This window comes from Chrysoperla carnea, chromosome 3, assembly GCF_905475395.1.
Source record: "Chrysoperla carnea chromosome 3, inChrCarn1.1, whole genome shotgun sequence".
Classification (NCBI taxonomy): domain Eukaryota; kingdom Metazoa; phylum Arthropoda; class Insecta; order Neuroptera; family Chrysopidae; genus Chrysoperla; species Chrysoperla carnea.
In genome coordinates this window covers 40,901,559-40,927,530 of record NC_058339.1, presented here as the reverse complement: position 1 = coordinate 40,927,530, position 25,972 = coordinate 40,901,559, and the positions used below count along the sequence as shown (strand labels likewise).

Here is a 25,972-nt window from a genome sequence, read left to right as displayed (position 1 = left end):
AAATATGCCTATAAAAAAATTGACAAAACAATTTACGAAGCTTGAGTCTGGACAGATAAACGTCTGTTAAACGTCTTTGGCTCTTTTTTTCTATGGACATTCATTCCTAGTATATTATAAGGGGATAATTAGTACCAATAGTCATACTGGTCAACATTTTTGTTGAAATGAAACGAGTTATATCATAATTCCGTTCAAGAGAGCACCGTCACGTAAATTTTTTTAAATTTTACAATTAATGGTATAAGGGTGTGACCCATGGTAGACATGGTTGATCTGCCGTAGTTTACACATCATGGACCATGGTAGTTTTTTAATACTTACATTCTCAAAAGTAATACATACTGTTGATGAATAACATTGTTATAAAAAGGGACAATTTCGTCTATGATATTGTAATACATGGCTTTATAAAAAAACAAAAGTGTAAATTTTTATTTTAGGAACTACAACTTTCCTTATTTATTAGAAAAAAGTTTCTTTCCACGTTATTTTTAAAGAAATTATCTCGAATTATAAAAAGGGGTTCTTTATAAATATTTAATTTGATTATTTCGTGAATGCGATGGTTTTTTCTCATCACAAATATATACGTTTTCGATTTTTCATTTTTAATTTGACAAAGCATCTCGATGTATATTTTTCAATTATATTTGCCTTTGATGAGAAAGAGTAATGTAGGAAGCAAATTAATTGAATAAATTAAATTTTTTTCGGAATAACATGTCTTTTCCTTTTAATAAGAGAAAATTGATTTATTTTTTAATTTTTAATCAGACGTGTCAAAAGAAGTAAACGCAAAGTAACAAGACACTCTAAAAAAATTTGTGCCTTTTTACATCGATACGTTTATAAAGATAAACTGTTTATATAAGGCTACATATACATTCTACCAGTTTTTATTTTTCTTCTTAGTATAAATAAAGTAAAAATTAAACTTACAATAATATAAAAGAAATGAAAAAAATAAGTAAGAAAGTGCTGAATTGTGTACATTTCTATTCGTGATCTTTCTCTATAGTATATTCCTCTCAGGTATGTACGTAATGCATTTTGTTCGACACAAACACATCGAATATTTCTAGGAACATGTTAAAACTTGTTGTATGTATCAAAGTTTAGTTGTTTTGAAATAATTTTTTTGTTTTATCTTCCACGAAAAAATTATTAAAATTTGTACAAACTCCGCACGTATAATTTAGGTTTTGTCTTTTGGTTCAAATTATTTTAAACTCTATATATAGGGCAAAATTGTCAACTTGATCAAAAGTCCAAATAGGTGGTAGCCTCTAGAACTATCAATTTTGAAATTACTGCGTGTTTTGGGTCAAATCTATTGAAATTTCTAAAGATGTTCACAGATCATTCTTACTGTTTCACTCAAATGATTAACCAATAAAAAATATAGGAATTGAAAAATAATGAGCTGTTTTTGGTTTTTGAAAGAACATATAACAATAGTTTTCATTCGAATTTTTCATCACGAGTATCAGTGTCGATGGCTTCAAATTGTTCCTTTATATCTTCTCCTTTAAAAAACTATTGTACGTTATTTAAAATGGCTACAGTATAATGTCGAAAATTTCATGATCAGATTCATTTATTTATAAATCAATGTGAGCAAATGGTCAATAAGCATGGATGTTGACTTTCGATAAATTCAATCTGGCCTTACGGGAGCTACTAATACATGCAAACGACAATAAAAAACTGTTATATTACAGAAAGTATTAGAAGAAAAATCATATGCCTGTGAATATGAAGCTATAACCTTACAGGATTAAAACCAGTTGTGATTTAGTTTGAATTAATTTCATTCTGGTTGACAAATAGATGGTAAAAAAACAACAATTTGAAAATTCGTTTGCAATCAAAAGTTGTGTTTATATCCAGAGGCTAAAGTGCAGCAAAAATGGCCTGGTGTGGCGGTGAAATAACTATGCATAGTTTCTGCTTGTGATAATTTTAATAATGAATCATAACAATCCTGTAAATAAATCAAGCTTTTGTAGAGAATAAATCAAGCTTTTGTAGAAAATTAATCATGGTTCTCTAAACATTACAGTTAATGATGAAGTATTTGGTATTTAAATGTAGACCGTTGGAACAGATCACAAGAGTCCATGGCAATAAAAATTAATGTATTTCTTTTTCATATTTTAAACTACATTTTTAAAGTTTTGGGACATTCTTCGTATTCACATATAAAAATAATAATTTGTCAGTTTCAATGACAAATAAAATATAAATTTTCAAGATATAAAAAATTTTAAGTGGTAAAGAGCAAAATTTATTGGCAATACTATGATAAATAATTTTGTATTCTGTCATAAGTTTTAAAACAAACATTTTCATTTACTCGCCCACATTTTATCCAAATGAAATTTTTTAATTCTAAACAAAGTGCTTGTTAACTAACACATGGCGCAGAAATGTAAATACACAATATAAGTGAATGTAAGTCCATGATTCAAAAAGTCGTAGTAGAATTTCGCTAGCTAAATATTAAGTTAGCATATTTACGTCGTTCTTGTGAAGTTTTTCATCCGTTATTTCATGCTAAATTATTGTAACATTAATTACAAGATTATGATTGACATTTTTATATAATTACAACTGTTGAATTTTTAGTTATATTTTCTAGTATGTGGACGGTTTATTGTCCATTTCGCACATATATACCTTTCGTTGCGATTGAAAAATTAAATTTAATAACTAACGTTACACCAGTGGAATCAAGGCTACTTAGTACAAATTGAAAATTGTTTTGTCTTTCCCAAATAACAGAATTTAAAAAATATGGTGGAAGCGCAAATAATTGTTTATTATAGGGTAAGAGTAATGTATAACATAATTTAATTGCGTTTACACCATTTATTGATTGCAGTGGTGTACTGTTCGAAGTAAAGTGCGTTTACTACTCGAGGGCATAATATATCATTCGACGAATTTTATTTACTTTTTTTAATATGAGATTAGTTTCTGTCTGATATACGAGGAAATTTTAGACCTGAAAAAGTTATTTCTTTACTTAATAAAATTATCATATTTCATTTGTAATGAAATGTTAAATAGAATAGTGTGACACAATTTGTTTTCAAACTATGGGCAGTTTGTACCTTTGGGCAGCCGTGTGTATAGAATTTACAACAAATTTCTTAAACTTTGATTATGCGTCATACAATAATGAATTTATGCTCTCGGTCATTATATTACGACGATTAAAAATTTCCTAAGAAATGCTATAAATTTCCATCATTTGAACTGTAGACCATTTGATTCACTGAAAGATAGATCAAAGTTTGAAAGAAAACATAACTCGTTGAAGATTTACGTAGACCATCAAACAGAATTTGACACTTAGAAATCGAGATATTTAAAAAAAATATTTTTGGCACCTTCAACGTCTCAAGACACAATGTTTACCAAAAAAAGGTACAAGTCAATTGTATCCTCGTAATCCTCAATCCTAATTGTAATCCTCATCGTAATTTAAGATATTCCAAATTGTACAATGTCCCGGTATTCCGATTGTTATTTTTAGTAAATCTTTCGTGTGTGTAGGTACAGTTGAACGAATGTATGTTTATAGCAATGGTTTTTCCTGGACTTCTCAATCTATGGCATGCATTTTTTGTTTGTAAAAATACGTATGCTTACAACTTAGTTATTTCTTGGACATTTTCGATAATGTATGACAGAGAAAGCATATATTTGCAATTTTCTAGTCTATCTTGGAACAGAATTCTTGAAAATAAGTGAAATTCCTTTTGAGTGTGCAATTTCATTATTAAAATACACAATAAACAATTTCATTGGCAGATTATAAAGTGTCTGTATTTAAAATGAATCGGACAATATTGTATACACAATACTTACAAAACAGTATTTATTAAAGTACATATATCTTTCACGGTTGTTCTAGCTTCCAGACAATAATTTATGGCGGTACATTCTTTTATACGTAACAATAACTTATAGAGGTTACTACTTCGTTCAGCCAACTACTCTTTAGGTACGTACAAAGTAATTTTTTCAATGTGAAGTACACTTAATTTTTTAGTTACTTTGTTTTTATTACAATCTTCATGAACTATTTATATAGAAAACAGTTATTTAAGGTATATAAATTAAGGCCATTATCATATTGAAAATACAAGCGTTGAGTACATTGCTGAACATAATAATACTAATTGTTTCTTATAAACCGGCGATTATTATCGTTAGCCAAGTTTATTGACTAGAGTCTCTGTTCTATGATTTTTGAAATTGAAATCTGTAGAAAATAGATACATGGTCAATATTCACGAGGAATTCTAAGTAATTTTCATTCTTAAATTTCAAAAACAATATGGAAAATCAAAACATGCGCAAGCACATATCGGCTTATTTTTTGAAGAAATTGAAGTATTTTTAATATTTTTGTATACGAGGATCATGATCAAACAGCGGTCTTTTCTTTTTTTTAAAAGCACCTACATAATTTTACTATAGCATATTCTTGTTCATTTGTTTGACAAATTTTTGACACCTGATTTTGTGATTTTTTAAGGCTAAAAACTGTAAAATAGGAAGAAAAAAAATTTGTTGGAATTTTTTTTTTTTTTTTGAATTTTCAGTAAAAGAAAGAATCTATAAAAACATTTGAGAATATAATGTTTAAAAACTGTCTTAATAGAAACTTTCCAAGGCCAATACCTGAATACAAACGAGAAAAGTGGTGGTATATTAAACATTAACATCTATCAACATTGTTATAAAATAAAAACCTTTATAAAAATAACATTATTCGGTTTCCTTGCTTAATAATAATATTTTCTTGAATACATCATGAAAATTATGATAACTGCAATGTATTTCATTTTGTTTAATTAAGCCACAATAGCATGTTCAAAAGTTATATATACATGTACTATACACTAAAAGATTTAATAATGTTGTTATTGTTTTTAAAACAATGTTATTTCAAACGTCAAATATCCTTTTATTTGAATGATATTTAATTATTTAATTAGTTTAAAAGGACCTTTGTTTAAGTTTATCAACATTTAAACAGTAGGTACATAGTATGGAACATAATTCTAATGTTTTATGCAACACCGACCAAAAATAACATTACACTTTAATAAACACAGTTATATTTTAATATCTTGCAGCATTTTCGGTGCATATCATGATTCCTTACTTTGTATGTAAAATATAGTTTGCATGTAAATTTGACTGCAATTTTAGTATTTTACTGTAAAATATTTTATTAATGAGCGTACTAAACATTAAACAAATCGTGGAGGATATGACCTGTGAAAACCAAAACTACTACTTTAAGATTCTAGATGATAACATTACTAACACTTATTTATTTTAATGAAATTCAAAATATACTTTTTTGTCTATCATATTCAAAGATAATTATTTTAAAACTAAAAAGACGCTGTTAATCTCTATCTCTATATATTATAAATGCCAAAGTAAGCATGTTTGTTTGTTTGTTTGTTATACGCTTTCACGCTAAAACTAGCGAATGGTTTTAAATGAAACTGTACAGCAATATAGCTGATATATCAGAATAACACATAATATATAATTTATTAAGATATATTAATAAAAAAATTAAAAATTACCATAAATTACAGATTTCTGTAAAAATAGTCAATATAAAATATTTCACGGTCATCTTTTCTGATATACTCAATGAGTAATTACGACTATTATACATTTATAAAAATAGAAAACCATACATATATTTTACCTGTGTAAAACAATTCTTACCATTATTTCGAGTGTTGTAGAAAGGGAATAAGCGAGAGCAATCTTGATTAATCCATACTTTTAAACCCAGCGAAGCGGGTGGGTATCACTCTAGTAAGATATATTCACATCAATAATTATTAAACCGGCTTAACAACTTCGGCTTAAAAAATAACATGCGACCGTGTTAATGACTAATCTTAAATATCGAGTGAATTTTGACTTGAGGTTTATCAATTATTTTATTCATTGCTTACGATTAAAACTTAAAATTAGACTAACATTGACTAATAGAAATCTTTGTGAATAGCCAGGAAACAATAGCCAGGAAACAAACAAACAACAAACAGGAACATTGTTGTTTTTTACTCATAATAAATATTTTGATGTTTTAGTAAAACTTAGACTCAAAAAGTGATCTAAAATTGTATTACAATTTATCTTCCATTGGTTACAGTAGGGAAGGGCTAGCATTTGGTTACTAATTATTCTTCTCATCTAAAAAACACAAAATATTGGTACTTTTTTTGTATTTTGTGTATTTTTTGCATTAAATTTTTTCGAATTGAGCACTATTCTTGACGAGTCTGAAATGAAAACTGTTATTGATTAGAGTAATGAATATAATTTTAAAACGGAATATGTTTCTTTTGAATGTTTAATGTTATTTTGTAGTGGAATATTGTTGAAATAATCATTAATACATATTTTTCTAAGGACTTATGTTGTATTTCCCTTTTTTAAGAGAAAATAAAATCAATTATTATGTAACAAAAATTAAAGCAGATTTTGTTAAATAAAGTTTATTACTATTTTTATGTAAGTATACTGTTTTATGATTGAAAAATTTTAATGTAATGGTCTTTTTATTGACGAAATAAAATCTGAATATAATTTTTTGAACGAAAAGCATGCAGTACTTAAATTCGGCTCAACTATAATGTATCAGATATTATCGTAATGTTATTGCTAATGTTATGTTTCGAATTGTTATAAAAAAAGCACCAGTTTTAAAAATATATTTTATCCACTGCCTTTTTGATTAAAGAAACATTTTCAAGAGTAGCCTCTTTATCGACCCTTTTTTTTACCCTTTCCTACTGAGTTTGCCCTGTAATGAATTATTTTGTAAATTGACTATTTTTTCAGTTAGTAGGCTTACTCTATAATGCTTTCATACTTTACATTACCAGTTAATTTATCATACAGTATACATTTTTACAAAAATAAATTTTTCTTTGTGCGTTGCATTATATTTGAACGCTCTGTACATGGGTGGTATCGTTGTCCTTAACGTATGAGTGACGTATTTATAGTTTATATATTTTTAATTAAAAAATTTTAATGATGTTCGTTATTAACTTCAGTTTAAATAACATTTATATTAAAAAATAATTTCCGAGAACCATAATGAATTATAAAAAATAATAATAGCAATAATAAAACATAATAATATTAGTTTTTTAAATTCTCTATCCGAACTATTATAGCGTAATAATTATAGGATTGAAGCGTTATAATTTACTAAATTAATTACGTATTATCGGTTGATAAAAGATTATTACTCATTAAACGTTGTATCTTAAATTAACCAATAATGTTTAACTACTTCCTTTGAATTAAATTTGAAAATTATTGAATTTTGTATCCAAGTTATTTGTCTTGTAGTCCCTGCGTTTGGTTTATGTATTATATTTCAAGTTAAATTGCAGAAAATCAAATATACACCTAAGGCGTTTGATATGTTGAATGTTTACGATTATAAAATTCTACTTTTAACAGATGGATGGAACGTTTTAATAAAGCCTAGCGACTAGTAATAGAGTATTTTTATTTGTTAAATATAATAAATGTAAACTTTTCGTTGCGTGCAGAACTAAATAAAAAGACGCGTGTAGAAATAAATATATTATATATAATTCTAAATAATCGGCCTGGTTTTGTACCCTTGTGTACTCTTCAACGGCCAAGTCACACAACATTATCTATAATAATAAAGAAATCGCAGTAAGAAACCTTAGACTTGGCACGACTTTGTCTAGATTTCATTACTTTTTAGAGATAAACAAGCAGCTCTATGGAGACATGGCTAGTTTTTTGCAGAATGTTTTTGGCGGGATCTTACTTCTTTTTGTAGAAACGTGGGCATATTGATTTATTTTTTTCAGGGTCACCAGGTACTCCAGATCTTCGATTATCCTAGTTTTTAGTTTTACCTTTATGTGGTCATTAAACTCTAACTCTGTACCAAATTTCAGCTCTCTGAGTTTATGGGAAGTACTAGTTCTATTCTGATGATCATGAGTGAGTAAGTGTCATGAATGCGAAACTTTGCTTTCGCTTAACTTCGGAACTTAATGACCTACAGACTTGAAATTTTGGATTTTGGATTTTAAGTATGTGAAAATGCGGTGAAATGGTACCAGTAAAGGATGGTATGGTAGTGTTTGCTTCGCGCTCGACTTAGCTGGATAAACAACTTATAAATATTTCCAAATACGGTACACTAAAGTCACATGCAACGAATACCATTACCCAAAAGAATGATTTTACATTTTTGTAGTAAATAAATTTGTGCAAGTATTTTATTTTATTATTGATCTTTGCCAATTATAAAGTTAAACTAAAATAAACAATTATTTAAAAGATAAATATTGATACAAACACATTTCATAAAATTCTTATTTCTAATGTATAATATATATATATATATATATATATATATATATATATATATATATATATATATATATATATATATATATATATATATATATATATATGTATATATGTATATGAAATTTTATACAATATAACAAATGTAAACTGTCTTAACAAACGAAAAGTAAATAAACTTTTTACAAAAACAGAATATACAAGAATTACATTATGCGTTTTACGTAAAACATTGACAAAATCTTGAAATAAAAATAAATTTTTTGCAAGGAGCTGGAGGAGATCACTTAGACATCTTGGGAAAGTATTTTAACACAAAAACACAATGAAAAATAAGCAACAATACTAAATTTCTTTTCAGATTCATTTTATAATAGTTAGAAAAACAATGTCTCTTTAAGCCTATGGTAAATTTATTATCGACTTCAACGCTTGAAATTTAAAAAAATTAGACTTCCTTAAGGGACAGTCTGTTTTTTAGTTTTTTTCGGCTATATAGCTTCTACGTAATACGATCAATTTTATTATTTTCTCCTGCTTCTAAGCAATATTGTCGTATAATTTGTAAAACTTGTAACAAAGTCTTTGATCAAATCAGTTGCATTTGTATGGATTCTGACACAGCAAAATATTAATAGAAATAGGTTAGCTAACATAAGTCTTTGATTAAATCAGTTACGTTTGTATGGGTTCCAGCACACCAAGATATTAATTGAAATGAGTTAGCTATAAAAAAAGCCTTTGATAATATATTTATTTTATCCTTTGCTAATTTTTTCAAGTTTGTACAAGCCCCCTACATCTCTAATTTTTTTTATCATTGTCAAAATAATATCGTTTTTGTCCAAGAAAAAACTGAATTGTTCTTTGTTAATGGAGTAAATTTTTTTTATGAAATAATTCCTCAAAGCATAAAATATAGATTCACTCGTAATCATTGCCGTTAAAAATTCCTCTTAAGTAAAAGATGAAAAAAAGGTCTTCATCGATGTTCTGCTTTACGCAAATAATAATGCCCCATTACCAAATAAAGTTGATTCGTCCAATTAGGTCATCGCAGGTAAAATATAGTACACAATTGTCAATATCATATTGTATCACACCTAGCAATAAAATATATTGTTTCATTAATAAATTTCGAGCTGTGTTGTAGTTCAAAAGAAGGAGGAAGTGAAAGCTGTTATGGGCGCGTTAGACGAAATGTAATATATGTCTGATAAATAATATTTGGTAGGATAAAATCTTTCGGTTTTATTTTAGCTCCAAAAATAATACCGTAACTTAAGAAACCAAATTTTTTTTAATCGAAAAAACGATACCTTAGTAATAATATTTAAAGCTGTACAACTAAGTGATTCTGATCGTTGCTCACTTCTCAGTACTGTTCTTAGATGGCGTTTTTTAATATTATTTATAATAGTTTTTATAAACACGTTAATAATTTCAATTAAAAAATTATGAAATTTTAATTATTCATACTATAATTAATTTAAAAATTTTAGAGAAACACAGTTATTACAAAGTTTTAAGTTCTCACTGCCGTTGACAGTCCTCATGACTGATTCTCTGTTTATACAGATTTTTGTAAAAGATGAATACCTTGAATACTATTCAATAGCTGCCAAAATGAAATGTTATTTTATTTGATTTTTCAGGTTTAGATATAAGGGCAAATACAATGAAGTTTTCCCAATTTTTGATTTCCTCCTTTGAATCGAGATAGACCTCTTTGGGACTGACTGGTTTATATGGACTTTTTATTATTTTTGTGCAAGAAATCGCACATTTTATTTTCCAATGGTAATAAACCATCTAACAAATCAAAGGCTTTCATTGAATTTTATAAACCTTTTAAAGCAAGTTAAAATTCTATAAATGATTAAAATTGCATTTTTTATTATTTGATTTGAGCAACGCGCACGTCGATTATCTTTATTATATTAATAAATAAAATATCAAATCATATGAAACGATGGATATATGCATGCTGGCATATAAAAAGTACTACTAAGCACACGGCAGTAACCAGAATGTTTGTGTTATGTTACACCAGATGAAAATCCTTCGTTGTTCATTGCCGCGCGCATTACAAAACATATCGCACCGAACAGATACAACTAACGGAGTAGTACAGACGTCATGACGCTTCGCATACTGTCACACGTTGTCGACGTTTGATTTATCTACCGGTTTTATTTTTCTATTTAAGTTTTTAAATTTTGTTAAACTAAAACGCTCTTTAATTTGTTCAATAAAAAAAAAAAGTTGCTTCCGAATAAAAGAAAAATGATTTGAACTTATAAGAGAAAATAATATGCGCTATCTTTTATTAATATATGTGTCACGCTTTAGATGTTTAAATGTGTATTGTTATCTTTGTCATTTTAGAATTTATTTTTTGCTAAAGTGCTTAAAAGTTGTTTTTTGAATCAGTGCGCGTAAATTTTTTTAAAGATTTTTATACTTAAATCATTGTTTTTTTTTTATTTAAAATTAGTGTTTCTATTAAAATTTTTGTTAAAATTTAAAAAAGGTAAATAATTTCAAATATCTTAAATTTTATTAATAAAAAAAATATTGATTCACAATTTAAAAAATTTTATTATTTTAAAATAAATATTTGAGTAAATGAGTGTCAATTACTCTCCTGGTAATTTAAATATGTTATTAATTATGAGATAGGTTTTATTCTATTCTTAGACACAATCATAATAATTTCCAATACGCATGCGTACAAATATTTGCAATTTATTTATTATTTCCGGTATAAAATTAATATTTTATACTTTACTAAACACACCAATAAAATATATTTACATTTTCAGGTGTAGAGAAATTTAATTCCGTTTTCCATTCAACTTTCTAATCGAAACAAATTATCATCTTTCTTAACTAAAAGGATTTATTAATGAACGTATTTAGTTATATATTATTTAACTTTCTACGTTCGAGCATTCTCGTCAAGAGCCGAAGTGTTTTTGTCTTTATCTATGTGCATTTAAAACCAAAAAAATAAAAATAAATGTAAACATGTGTTTGAGGAAGAAGCTGAAGAATCGGGATTATTAAGTAATGAAACCAGAAATATGAAAATATCTTTTTCATTAAAGAATACTATTTTTATTAGCAAGATATTTCCTTCATATAAACTGAATATTGAATGAAAGGTCATGAATAAAAAGCATCTTAATTATTTCATGAAGAGAAAATACTCGATGATCTAAAATCTTGTCTATAAGAAAGTTTCAGAAAAAATTTTTATAAAAAGAAAAAAAGTAACTCGAATCATTTCTTACTGGCATAACATAAAAGCATTTCTTCTGAAACTTAATATAACCCGTCTTTTAAAACTACAGCATTTTTTTCGATTATTAAGATTATACTAATTTATAAGCTTAGAAAATTTAAAATGAGAAATCTATCCAGATAAGAAATTATTTCAAAGTTAAATTTCTTAATTATTGTCATTTCATGAAAACTAATTTAAGTATATTTAATTTTTGTTTTTATTTCAAAGATATATTTTTCAAAAAAATGCTTTATTAGGGTACATAGAATTTTTTCCAAAAGAACAGTTTCATTATTATTTGATCAAAGAATTTAATTTATACAATAGAATACTCATCAAACATGCTATAAATTATTTTTTGGTATGGGTAGGTAATATCTTCTTAATATAAATTCGACATAGTATTAGGAAATGTGTTGGGTACGAAAATCAAATTAGGAAAATTAGCTGGTGCTTACCTTATTATCATTCCTTGGAAAACATAACTTTATTTAAATTATTATATTGGCGCGATATCGTCCATAAAAACACATAAAACTTTATATAACACGTATATTGTTTAAACTGGTTTTTAACTCAACGATCAAAACGTATATTGATTAAACTGGCTTTTAACACACCACAATGATCAATAATGAATATTGATTAAAGGTGTGTCTAGATCACGCACATAATTTGCGCATTGTGCGTTTGTGTAGGCACCAGTGTAAAAGGAATGGTTAAGGGATCCGTACCATAAGGAAGGTCCATACATTACCCCCCACCAAAATGAACATTTTTCAACTGCAATGGATTGCACCTTTAACCATTTAGACAATTGTGAAATCGGCGATTGGCAAACCATATTTAAAACAATTACAAATACAAATAAAGATGCTATAGCGATAGCATTTGGCACCTTTACAAAACTCGAAATTAAAATTCAAATAAGCACGGGACAACATTTAACAGGAAACGGGACACAGGAAACACTAAGTGGACTGTATAAGGTTACGGAAGGACAGGGAGTATCAACAATTTACGAACGGGTCGGGTGAGATGGCCGGAACTAGTTCGCAATTTAACGATGCGAACTACTCCATCTTTCGCCGGCAACAGGGCAGTAATTCTTGCCAATGGCCATTTGATCGGGGGCTGGTTTTCGACCATGATAACCACGACATCACCCACTTTTACATTCTCAACGTGATCCCACCACTTTTGTCGTTGAATTAAAGTGTGCAGATATTCACGGGACCACCGTTTCCAGAAATGTTGGGACACTTGACGCAATAGTTCCCACCTTGGGATACGATTGGAGGGTACATTGGTAATGTCTGGTTCAGGGCGAGACAATAACGGGGCTCCGATCAAAAAATGACCAGGAGTTAGGCAAGAAATATCGTCAATGGGACAAGAGGCAGAAATACCTAACGGACGTGAGTTCAGGATGGCCTCAATGCGTGCAAGAAGGGTACACAATTCTTCGTATAGCAAGGCTCTATCAGATAAGAGACGTTTTAAGTGGTGTTTAACCGACTTTACCCCGGCTTCCCACAAACCACCGGCTGACGGGTTGGCTGGAGCGTTAAAAACCCACTCGATTTCCCGTCCCAAAAGGTAATCCGAAAAAATCTTACTATTTTCTCTGACAAATTGAAAAGTTTCTTCCAGAACTCGAGACGCACCTACAAAGTTCGTACCTCGATCAGAAAACATAGTTTTGGGCAAACCTCTTCTCGCAATAAAACGATCTAGAGCGGCAAGAAAACAGTCGGTAGAGAGAGATGATAATAGCTCAAGGTGAATAGCTTTCGTTGAGAAGCACACAAAAAGGGCAAAATAACACTTATTAATTGGACTATTTCGTCGAGATCCATCTTTTATGGGATATGGACCGGCTAGATCTACCCCAGTATGAACAAAGGGTCGACCTTGAACGAAACGTGACGCAGGCAAACTGGACATAAATGGCTGATTAGGCTTGGCAATAAAACGGACACAACGAGTACATTGGAAAATGATTTTACGAACAAGTTCACGCACCCGAGGGATATAATACGGTTGTTGGATAAGACACTGGACAATTTTATTACCACCATGTAGGCTGGTAATATGAAAATGTTCCACAATGAGCTTAGAAAGATGACATTTGGCAGGTAAGATAAAGGGATGGCGAGCATCATATGACACTGGAGCTTCGGCTAAACGACCCCCCACCCTGAGGAGATCATTATCGAGAAAAGGTGTTAAAGAGGGAAACGATTTAGAGCGAACTCCTTGACGGACAGAATCTATTTCGTGTGGCAAATAAAAATGTTGAGTGATTTTTATTAATACTATTTCGGCGTTTCGAAGCTCGGCGACAGATAAACACTGGAAATTACGTTGTTCCTTGGGAAGCGAAGTGTTTTTCTTAAATCTCAACATCCATGCTATAACTCGCTTGGCTCTAACAAGAGATGAGAAACGTTCTAGAATAAGAACAACACCATCATCTCCACCTGTAACATGGCCTATCAATGATGGGCCAACCTCTTTTAGGTCGGGCAAGTCAGGAACCGAGGCTACTTCTTGGTTTGGCCATAAAGAAAAATCTTCGCGCAAAAAATCGGGACCTGACCACCACAACTTATGGTTTACAAGCTGACTTGGCATACAGCCACGACTGGCAATATCGGCAGGGTTATCAGCTGTTGGAACATGGAACCATTGAGATGGTAAAGTCCGATCTAAAATGTTAACAACACGATTAGCAACGAAAACCTTGAGTAGATGAGCAGGGGTTCGTAGCCATGACAAAACTACCATTGAATCTGTAAATAGGTAAAGCTTTTCTATATGAAGACGAGCGCGGAGTGGCAATAAAGATTCTATAATCTTAGCAAGCATGCAACTGGCATTTAACTCAAGGCGGGGAATAGTGACTGGTTTTACTGGAGCGACTTTAGTTTTAGCACGGATCAAGCTAATCAACACGCGTTGATCCGAACAAACGACTCGCAAATAGACAGCAGCAGCCATTGCAGAGCTAGAGGCATCAGAAAACCCAACAAGCTCGGGTGGATGAATGTAAGTGTCGAGAATATCACGTGGAATTTTAATGGTTTGAAGGCAAGGCATTTCTTTGGCAAACTGACTCCATTGATCAATCATACGAGACGGTAAGGGATCATCCCAGTCGATTCCTTGTAGCCAGATTTTTTGCATCAATATCTTCATCCAGATAACTACTGGTCCCAAAAATCCTGGTAAATCATAGGTACGGGCAATTTGTGATAAAACTTGGCGTTTAGTGGTGCAATTAGGGATGGTTTCAATTCGATAGCAAAATACATCATCCTCAGATATCCATTGAATTCCAAGAACTTGAATAGTTTCCATATCACCAAATTTGTGAGGCTTTTCCTTATATTCGTGAGGTAGGTCACTTAGAACGGCGGCATGAGAGCTTGCCCATTTTCTTAACTCAAACCCAGCCGTCGATAACAAAGCAGATAAGTCGGCACGTAGCTGACGGGCCTCAGCAATGGAGGAAGCTCCGGTACACACATCATCGATATACATGTCAGTTTCTAGAACTTTAGCAGCAGTCGGATATTTAAATCCTTCGTCTTGAATTAATTGTTTCATCACACGGAGGGCATGGTAAGGCGAGCTAGTAATGCCAAAACAAACACGGGTTATTTCATACTGTTGTACAGGTTGAGAGGGATCGAAACGCCACAATATCTGCTGAAACTTACTATCTCTTGCATCCAATTTGATGGCTCTATACATTTGTTTTACATCTCCTGTGATAGCAACTCGGTGCAAGCGGAAATTCAAAACAATATCGTTAATACTGTTTTGAAGCTTAGGACCGGCTAATAAAGTCTCATTTAAAGAAGGGTAGGTGGCATTGGTTTTCTCAGTAGGGTTAAATACAACTCTAACTTTGGTTGTGGAGCTATCTTTCGTAACTCCATGATGGGTCAAAACATAAGACGAGTTCTTCTCGGCAAGTACCATGTGACCAGAACTGAGATAATCTTGAAGATTTGCATGGTACAAATCTTTAAACGTAGGCTGTTTTTCTAAACGTTTTTCTAATTTAGTTAGACGATTTAGTGCAGAGACACGGTTATCACCTAGCTCCGGAGCTTCACCATTACGAAATGGCAATCGTACAATATAAGCTCCATCGGAGTCACGGCGATGAGTTTTGACAAAGTGTTCCTCACACTTAACATCTTCTGGGTTCAACGGAGTTTTGACAGGCAATTCTTCAACTTCCCAAAACTTCTGTAACTGGTACGAAAGGTCTGTGTCAGAGTGCATTATCCAATATGATTGATACTCATTCGATGACATCGATGGACATTCACCCATAACAAGCGTTCCGAACATGGATGGAACCAGAGAGGGGTGACCTGGAACTACAGGTTCCGAAGTCAGAAGGTTGGCGTAATGTTGTGCTCCGATGAGCATCTCAACCGAAGCAGGGCTATAGAACTGAGGATCGGCAAGTTGTAGCTGAGAAAGTTTATTGACAATAGTTTGTACAACTGGGACGGCAGGAATTTTAGTTGCTATGGTTGGTAACACAGCCGCTTCAACGGTGATAGAGAACGGACTATGTTTTGAGTTGACAGTACAAACAACAGTACCTTTGGCTGGTTGAGGTTTCCCGGATCCTATACCCGAGATGCGAATGTTAGACGCTGTCATTGGTAAAGTAAGGCGATCCTTTAGTGATTGGGAAATAATATTGATCATACTTCCTGGATCGATTAAAACTCGGACATCATGATGATGACCAAATACATCAGGAATACTAACTATAGCAGTTCCCAATAGGATTTGCTTATGCTGATGTACAGACGGCGAAGGCATAATATTACCTGACAGTGCAACGGTAGGTTCACTGGCAGATGATATAGGAGGAATATTGGCTTTACTATCATTATGAAGCATGGTATGATGGGCTTTGGAACCACAATGTCTGCATGAAAATTTAGAAGAACATGTCGATCGAGCGTGTGGTCCAAAACAGGAAAAGCATAAAAGTTTTTTACGTAAAACTTCATAGCGTTGCGAAATAGTCATATTACCAAACTGATTGCATTCTACGACTCGGTGAGATTTAGCACAACATGGACAGGTGTGACTCAAATCTGCAGGCTTGGAAGAGGTTGATTGCACACTAGGCTTCAGTGGAGGAGAAGCATGAGCAACCATGGCTCTTTTAACTGGTACTTTCATAGAACCCATCGGCTTAGGGTAATTTGTCTTTGCTGACGAAGAGTTAATTACCTCACATGTAGCAATACGCCCTTCTACAAATTTACGGATATCGGCATAAGTTGGTACAGTAGGATCGTTAGCTCTTGTATCCTCAAAAGCTTGACGTGTTTGAGGATCAAGCAGCCTAAGAGCCATGAACGAAATAAGAAAATCCGAAACACTAGTTAAAGCAAGGTTGTTTAAAGCTTCCACTTGAACATTAAAATCTTCTAAAAATCCTTTAAGTTGACTTTCTTGCGTAAAAGGTTTCACAGAAAATAGCTTCTGACACACATTAGATGCAATAACTCTTTTGTTTGTGAATCTAGTGACTAAAGTTTTGTAGGCAGTTTCATAGGAATTTTCCGCAAATGGTAGACCTTGTATGGCAGTCAGAGCAGTACCGGAGACGGAAGAACGTAGATAGCTATACTTTTCAATTGTTGAGAGATGGCGTTGATTATGAATCAATGTATCAAATAATGATTTAAATGAATCAAACTTTTCATAAGTCCCATCAAATGTCGGCAGAGTGATATGAGGCAATTTTGGTTTGATTGTTGGGGCGGAAGGAGTTGAAACGGTTTGTGGTTCAGACCAAGAAGCTTCCGCAGCTCTAACAGCATAGAACAAATTGTCAAATGCCTGTGAGGATGCTAAAACGTCTGATATTCGATGTTCTACAGCTGCTAAGGCGTTTGTTTCTAATATTTTATTCTGAACGGCATCGAATTCGGAATACGCTTTGTCCAACGTTTTACATCTTGCTTTAAATTGCCTGCATATGTTTAAATCATTCAAACGTGGAATTAAATCGAACGCTTGTTGTATACATTGAAAATATCGTTCCCGCCTGGCAATTAAAACCTGGAGATCGGAAGCCGCTTTTTCCTGACTAGTAGGCATTTTGATGATAAAAAGGGAAAAAAAAACAAAACAATTTGGAAAACAAAGTTTAAACAAGAATAATTTAATCAAACCACCTATTTATCAAAAATCGATCAATTAAACAAGCAAATCCATCAAATAAATAAATCACAAATATAAATTAATAAATTACTCATTCAATCGATCAATTGTTAACAAGTTTGGAAAATAAAGGGTTTATCCAAAAGTGATTTAATAAAACCACCACTTGTTCAAATGAAAATCAATCAATCAATCAGGCAAATTTATAAAATATCAAAATAAATCAATTAATTAATCAGGCAAATCCGTAAAATATCAAAAATCAATTAATTAATTAATCAGGCAAATTTATGAAATATCAAAATCAATTAATTAATTAATAAGGCAAATTTATGAAATATCGAAACAATTAATTAATTAATAAGGCAAATTTATGAAATATCGAAACAATTAATTAATTAATAAGGCAAATTTATGAAATATCGAAACAATTAATTAATTAATAAGGCAAATTTATAAAATATCAAAAATCAATTAATTAATTAATCCATCAATTTGTTAAAAAAAACAAATGAAATTCATTTCGACATGATTGTGCAATAAAATGATATCAAAACAACACAGCAATTGTATAACATATTTTGAGTCAACAAATCCAATAAGTTTTATAATGTTTGCATTTTGTTCTTGTTTCAAATAAATTTAAAAATTAAATTTCAAAATAAAATATTCAATTTCAATTTCAAATTAAATAATGGTAATTAATGGCAACCAAACAATTAAGTAAATGTTCACTCTGGCATGGCAATAATGTATCCCAGGGAATAACAATAAAATGGGAACGGGATCCGGCTCGAAGGACCAAATAATGTTGGGTACGAAAATCAAATTAGGAAAATTAGCTGGTGCTTACCTTATTATCATTCCTTGGAAAACATAACTTTATTTAAATTATTATATTGGCGCGATATCGTCCATAAAAACACATAAAACTTTATATAACACGTATATTGTTTAAACTGGTTTTTAACTCAACGATCAAAACGTATATTGATTAAACTGGCTTTTAACACACCACAATGATCAATAATGAATATTGATTAAAGGTGTGTCTAGATCACGCACATAATTTGCGCATTGTGCGTTTGTGTAGGCACCAGTGTAAAAGGAATGGTTAAGGGATCCGTACCATAAGGAAGGTCCATACAAAATGCTTAATTTAGTGTAGTGTGGTCATCGGTAATCATAAGTGAAATGATTGGCATTTCTATTACCTACCCCAATTCAACCTAAATATGTAAACCTATTACATATTTGGGTTAAATAAAGGTTAGTTGCGGCAATTAATTTTATTTCATGAATTTACGTCTAATCCCTTCATATTTCTTAATGTCATTTAAAAACAAAAGTTAGGAGAAGGTATAAAAAGTTTCGATTATTTTATTTATTAAGTTTTAATAAATTTAACAACTAACAGAGTTAATTGTTTTAATTTACTGTAAATATTATTTTATTATTTATTATTACCAGTGATATTTTTCCTGAAACCCCCGGCATGTGAATTATTATATGTTACAGTATTCGATAATCCTGCTCAGGAATGTTTTGCCATAATTATGGTTGCTAATTATATGCTATTTATAGTGATTACCTACGATTAAATAATTTAGGTCGGTTATATTTGGATAAATTAATCTTGGTTTGTTTTACCAACAAAAATTTTTTTTTTTTAATTTAAATTCCTTCGAATAAATATTGCTGTGTAGCTGAATGTAATTCATTAAATGTTATTGTACATGAATTTCTTAAGGTAGAACAAAATGTAAAAAGGAATGGGAACTAAATAAAGCAAAGGCACTAAATTTTGTTGGCTATACTAGAAATTTCGACAACAATGCACATTAAAAATGAGCGTCTGTTCAACCTATTTTACAAGAAGATGATAGCACGATAAATTATAAAATTAACAAGAAAAACACTTATCAAAAATTACAATTATCAACAACAAAGGAGAGCAATCAAACGAAAGGAATCAGCTGTCAAAAGCACGCATTAAAAACACAATAATACAAAATTTCAACAAAATAAATAATAAATATCAACGCATTCTATAATCTTTTTATTCAATGAAAATGATCAGCTAGCGAACTGATAAAAAGTTTATTTTTTACTACCGCGGCTCTGAGATCTTAAAAATATTCTTGGATATTATTATTTTAACAGGAATTGAGATTCAATTAGTATAAACATGTTGTGCTTGCAGGTTTTTTAAAGTTTTTGAATCTTAACCCGTATAATTACATATGAAAGTACCACCAAAAATACCAAAAAATAAATATTGCTAAGTTTTACAGAGAAGTCAAATCAGCGGTACACAGAAGTACCACTAGTAGCTACCTAGAGAATTAATGTCAGAGGTTATTAGGTTAATTCAGTTAGCGGTATTGTTTTTTTCAAGCGATATTTAAGCACATGACTTTCTTCTAGTTTCACTATATTGAAATTACGTAAAATTAAATATAAAATTAAATATATAGATTGAGATTGTTCAGTAGCATACTAGAGACGTAATTAATGGATATACGGAAAAAAAATTATAAATAAAAGTTTTAGAAAACTTTATTTTACATAAAATTTATATAATTACATAAAAGAAGTTAGATTAGATACTTAAGAAACAAAACAAAAAAGATAGAAAAGACATAAGCTATTTTATAAAATCGGAGGGCTCGGTGAATATCCTATGCTTCTCTATCAAAGTAGGAAAAGCCCATTTTTTGTACACTATTATAAGAGTAAAGCTTTGTGTGTCTATTATTCAGAGTGGACAATTTTAATTTATACACCTAAATATCTCCTTTTGTAGTTAACCAGTCCACAATTAACTTAAGCAAATATTGCAGTGTTTAATGATGGTTTAGTATTTCGGGTTTCTTTAACAGCCTTTTTAGATTCTAAACGCTAAGAGATAGAATATCATTTTAAATTAGAAATTTGATCCATATAAAGGAATTAACAAGTTTTTTTTTTGAACCTATTTTCGAAAAACGTTAGTTGGGCATAGGAGAATGTCCTCTATTGACCTTCGAAACTTTTGGCTTAAACATTTTTCCGTAATTAGAGTGTTTTCCTTCTATTAAATGAAATAACTTAAAGTGTTATCTTACCTCTTATCGTTTAGGCTTTAAACCGGCTCTAAAAGAAATCTGAAGAACTAGGTCCAATCTGATGCCAGAACATGATGTTTCTAATCAAACTCTCCAACTTTTGTTTAAGTTATATTTTTGATTGGTTAATTACAAAAACAGATATATAGGTGTATATATTATAATGGCCGACCCTGTATATTTAAATCAGTTTACATTAAAAAATTTATTTTTAAAACCACCCCTCGTTTTGAAATGATAGCGAATGGTATAGTACACTGATAACCTACAAAGATAATCTTCTAAACAATGAAGTTTTCTTCAATGGTGTGAAAGAACAATTGATTATAATTTAAAGTCTGTGTGGTAAAATAACAGTTTGAAGTATAAACCTTCGAAGAATACTTGTTATTGTATAATGCAATAAAAAGTTTTCATGAGTATTTTCAAATGTTACGTTACTTGATAGGTGCATAAAGATCTGTCATCAATGGTGGGAGAAAAAGTTCCAATCCAATAAAATATTTTGAAAGATGTTGAAGAACTTTGCTGAAATATCAACTTAATAAACATTAAATTTATAGGCATTTAAAAAGTAAAGAAAAGTTGACACTTGTTATCTAGGTTGGTCCATCATAGATTGAATGAGAAGTGAAAATTAATAGAATCAAATAAAAATTTGAATTACTTGCAGTTTTTCATCTTATTCTTCTTAAAGACCCTCACTCGCCAGTAATTGAAAAGAAATTAGTAGAAAATGATCCGAATTTTTAGTATGTTGTAGTTAAAGAAACATATTAAAAACAAAAATTTGAGTAACTTACCGATCAATTGAGAGAGTAATTATTTAATTAAAATAACTCTAAATAACAAAACCTCTTATGAGGATGCTTATGCTATTCAGTATATTTTTAATCAATAATTAATCTGTTAATTGATCGATTAGGTACCCAAGTTTCCGTTTTAGATTATATTTCGTTTACTATAACATAATAAAATTCAGATCATAATCTACTAATTTATTATGTTGAATAACTGGCGAATGATGGTTCTTAATAAAGTTTTCAATAAATTAAATATTTTATCATCATTTTCCTCGTCCTCCACGACAATTTCTCTAAATATTTCACTTACATGGAAAAGAAGAGAAAATGTGTTGCTTCCATGAAAAAAAAATCAATAATACATTTTCGTTTTTATATACTTTTCATTTAACCAATTTTCGCATTATTCGCAACGTCCCACCCTATATAAAAATTTTGGTATACAAGTATATGTGAATCAAATTTGCATATAAAAATAGAAATGACTTTTCATTGAAAAATGAATGATGAGCTTTACTTTATGATAAAGATGAAGATAAAAGTACTTTTATACAGCCTGCAAATAGTTATTTTGTTTTGCGGTTTGAAAAAGTTTACAATCTTAGTATCGTTTTCACAAATATGTTGGGACTATTTAGCGGCCTATAAAAGCAATTTGGACGGAGAGGGACTTTCAAAGTTAAGAATTTCTCGGTAATTATGAATTAATTTTTATCGTATTTTAAATAAGTACCTAGGTGTAATATATAAAATTTCACTTATTATACCATGTATATGAAATATACCAAGGTATACTAAGTTTAGTTCCAAGTTTGTAACGCTTAAAAATATTCACACTATGAACAAAATTTTGGTATAGGTGTTCATAAAATCACCTAATTAGTCCATTTCCGGTTGTCTGTCTGTCGTCTGTCTGTCCGTCAAAAACCAAAAGAGATATCCAGCTGAAATTTTTATAGCGTGCTGAGGACGTAATAAAAAGTGAGGTCAAGTTCGTTTAAATATAAAAAATGTTCCTTATAAAAAAATAAACAACATTTGGTTAAAACATTTTTTCGTAAACATCACTGTTTACCTGTGAAAGCGCAAATTATGCGCAAATTGTATAGTATGTATGTTATGGCTATATATATATATGTGACATGTATGTATGTGTAATATCACAGAGGAAACAACACTTTCTATACATGGTATTTTAACAATTACCTCAGTCAATTGTTTGTTTTCACTTGTCTTAATCGTACAATTTATAATTTCTCGGGACTCTCTATTTGTTTAGATAAAATCATTTAAAAGCAAACACAAAAGTTTGTTTAAAAATAATAAATTTCAATATTGATATTCAACAATGATCTTACAAAATGTTTTCATACAGAAAATTAAAAATTTAAACATTGAAACTTAAAATATTTGCATTATGAATGAATATGTTATTATTAATAATTTGTTTGACCTTATAACACATATTTTTGTTTGGCTTAAATTTTCTAAGTTTGCGATTAAGTGTCTAGAACATGGGTTTGACAGATGTCAATAAACATTGTCAAAATACGTTTGGCATACGTTAAATTGTGTAATATACAATATTGACTTTGTATTTACAAAGAGTCAAATTTAAAAAAAAAAAAATTTTAAAGTTTTACGTTTAAAAAGATAGAACTTTAAACTTTCAAAATAACTTGAGAGATATCATGAGAGATACCGGCCAAATGTAATTGCAGCTTTGCATCATACAATGTTTAACAAGGTATGCAAATTATTTAACTTATTTAACAAAATGATTGTTTGATTTGAGTGTGCTAAGTTTTCATTTGCTCATATCGTCAATTAAATTCGGTTATTTATCGTTTGGTATGAAATTGTAAGTCAATTGGCTTAGTTAAAAATCAAACAATATATGAACGTCTCGCCATAGAAATGTGAGATTTGACGGTGGAAAGAAAAGAAGCATAACGATGACATCAAATAAAGAAAAATTTCATGATTTTATACACAAGTTTGGATTAAATCATCTTTACAATAAAGTCAGTTCCATCGGATCAAGAAATGAAAGAGGGCTTTTAGTCATAGAAATTTATTTTCTACTTAATGCAATTAAATCGTGCGATACTTACGGAGCACCCTGTATATTATTGTTGCTAAAAACAGAGGTCTACAACTAAAAAGCTACACAGAATTTTTTTAACGGATTTTTATTTTTTCCTATCAAATTTGGGAGATAAGTGAAATGCTGACTCAAGAGGAAACCTTGCAATCTTGAAAATATCATAGCTGTTATCCCATGTAGACATTTAATCTTTGTAAATAACACTAGCATTAAAATTAATAAAGCTGGCCATAAAAGGTTGTATACATGAATTGATATATTAGATATTAATATGGTTTAAATTTGATAAGGCAGACATAGTAATAGATTTAAACATTATAATGTATTTCTATTATTATAAAATATAAACCTGTTTTTGCTATGTGCGTTTATTATTTATAGAAAAAAAAGTAATTAAGATAGGGTTTTTTATTTTATAAGTGTACAGAATTTTTTTTAAATTCTGTGACTAAATTTTTTATAATCATTCAATGATTTACAGTTGTTTATCAAGATAGAATCACGTATAGTTTGTATAAAGTTTTTGATATATGTTATACATAAAATCAAACATAGAATTTAGTAAGAGTACAGTGTACCTTGAATCACTTTAGGTATTGCTATTTGCTAGAGAAGTCATTGAAAACATCATCACAAGTTTTTCAGTCCAATAACTCGCTCAAGATCAGTATCGACCGCTTACTTTCACATTAAACACCCTATATAAATTGTTTCCCCAAGATGAAAAGGAGCAATATCTACGGAATAATTCCTCCCTTGGTGTGACCCGTCTGATAGCACAATTAAGACATTATGCATTACGCAAGTATGAAGATATTAATGCATTACTCAAGTATAAAGACATTTAGAAGTAAACTCGTTATGCAATTTGAAAGACCAAGAATCCTTAGAACACTTTATGCTGAGATGCTCTATTTCCTTTCAAGACTTCTTCTTCTTTGAATATAGAGGGCACGGAAAATAACCTGGCTAAACTTCCGAACTGCAACGACGTTCGTAAGCAATACGCATCTTAAGCAAGCACCTTTACCATGGAGTTAAAGTTATTGCATTAATTAATAAACATTACGAATTCTTAAAACCATCTGATTCGCCACTAATATCATCTGTCATTTATTTTTGATATTTTGACCAACCATTTCTGTAATTTTTTATTTTTTTATTTTGTTAAATATTTTTATATTTAGAATGTTTGTTCTTGTTTACTTCTGTGATAATTTAATAGATACAAAGAAACTTTTTATTTATGTTGTTTATGTTATAGAAAATTTTATACACTTGTTTTATTATAGTGAAAATTAGAATTAATTTACATCATTGTACCAATCACTGTGAGGACACTGTAGTCTAAATACAGAAATTTTCTTATCTAATCTGAAGAACTTGGAATACACGTACGAAGCCTCGGACTTCAACTAGTACATCCATATGTAAGAGATTATATAAACTCTGTATTAAATACATAGGTGGGTGCTCTTTATACATGAAAGTTATTTTGTATTTATTAAACTTAAATAATAGATACGATACACTCTATCTAATAGCCGTGTATGTGATCGATATATGCAACAAATTTAGATCGTGTGCTTATAATTTTTTTTTAGCTTCCAAATATTATCTTTTATCAGTTCTAATAAGAACTATGAATAGAGTGATCGCTAGCTAAAAATCGTGAATTGTGCCCACCCAATGGAAGACACAAAAATAACTTATGACTTATATACTAAAATTATTTAAGTACAATTATCACTAGAATGTATATCATCACTAGAAATCTATATTTTAGAATTAAAATATTAAGTTCATTTAGCCTGTTTAAGGTTTTACTATTTTTAAGAAGGTTAAGCACACATTTTGATGCACTTCTAAACGATACATATAATTTTCACTAAATCGCACTATTTCTTCACGCACTGTAGACACATTTAAACTGCGATGTAGGCCATCGTGTCGTACTTATCATGGTGGATCACTTATCGTACGCAGCATTTGGACCTAAAACGCTGTAAAATCTCAATACTACTAACAC

At 30.1% G+C, this 25,972-nt stretch overlaps 1 protein-coding gene across 1 annotated transcript; it reads right to left on the bottom strand.

The window, feature by feature from the left end:
- Window positions 1-7,869: 7,869 nt before the first annotated feature.
- LOC123296034 lies at window positions 7,870-17,863 on the bottom strand. The gene is made up of 2 exons (XM_044877496.1): window positions 14,150-17,863; window positions 7,870-7,947 (listed from the first exon to the last, which is right to left on the bottom strand). Exons 1-2 carry the CDS (start codon window positions 17,861-17,863, stop codon window positions 7,870-7,872), a joined length of 3,792 nt encoding a protein of 1,263 aa, XP_044733431.1.
- Window positions 17,864-25,972: the final 8,109 nt, after the last annotated feature.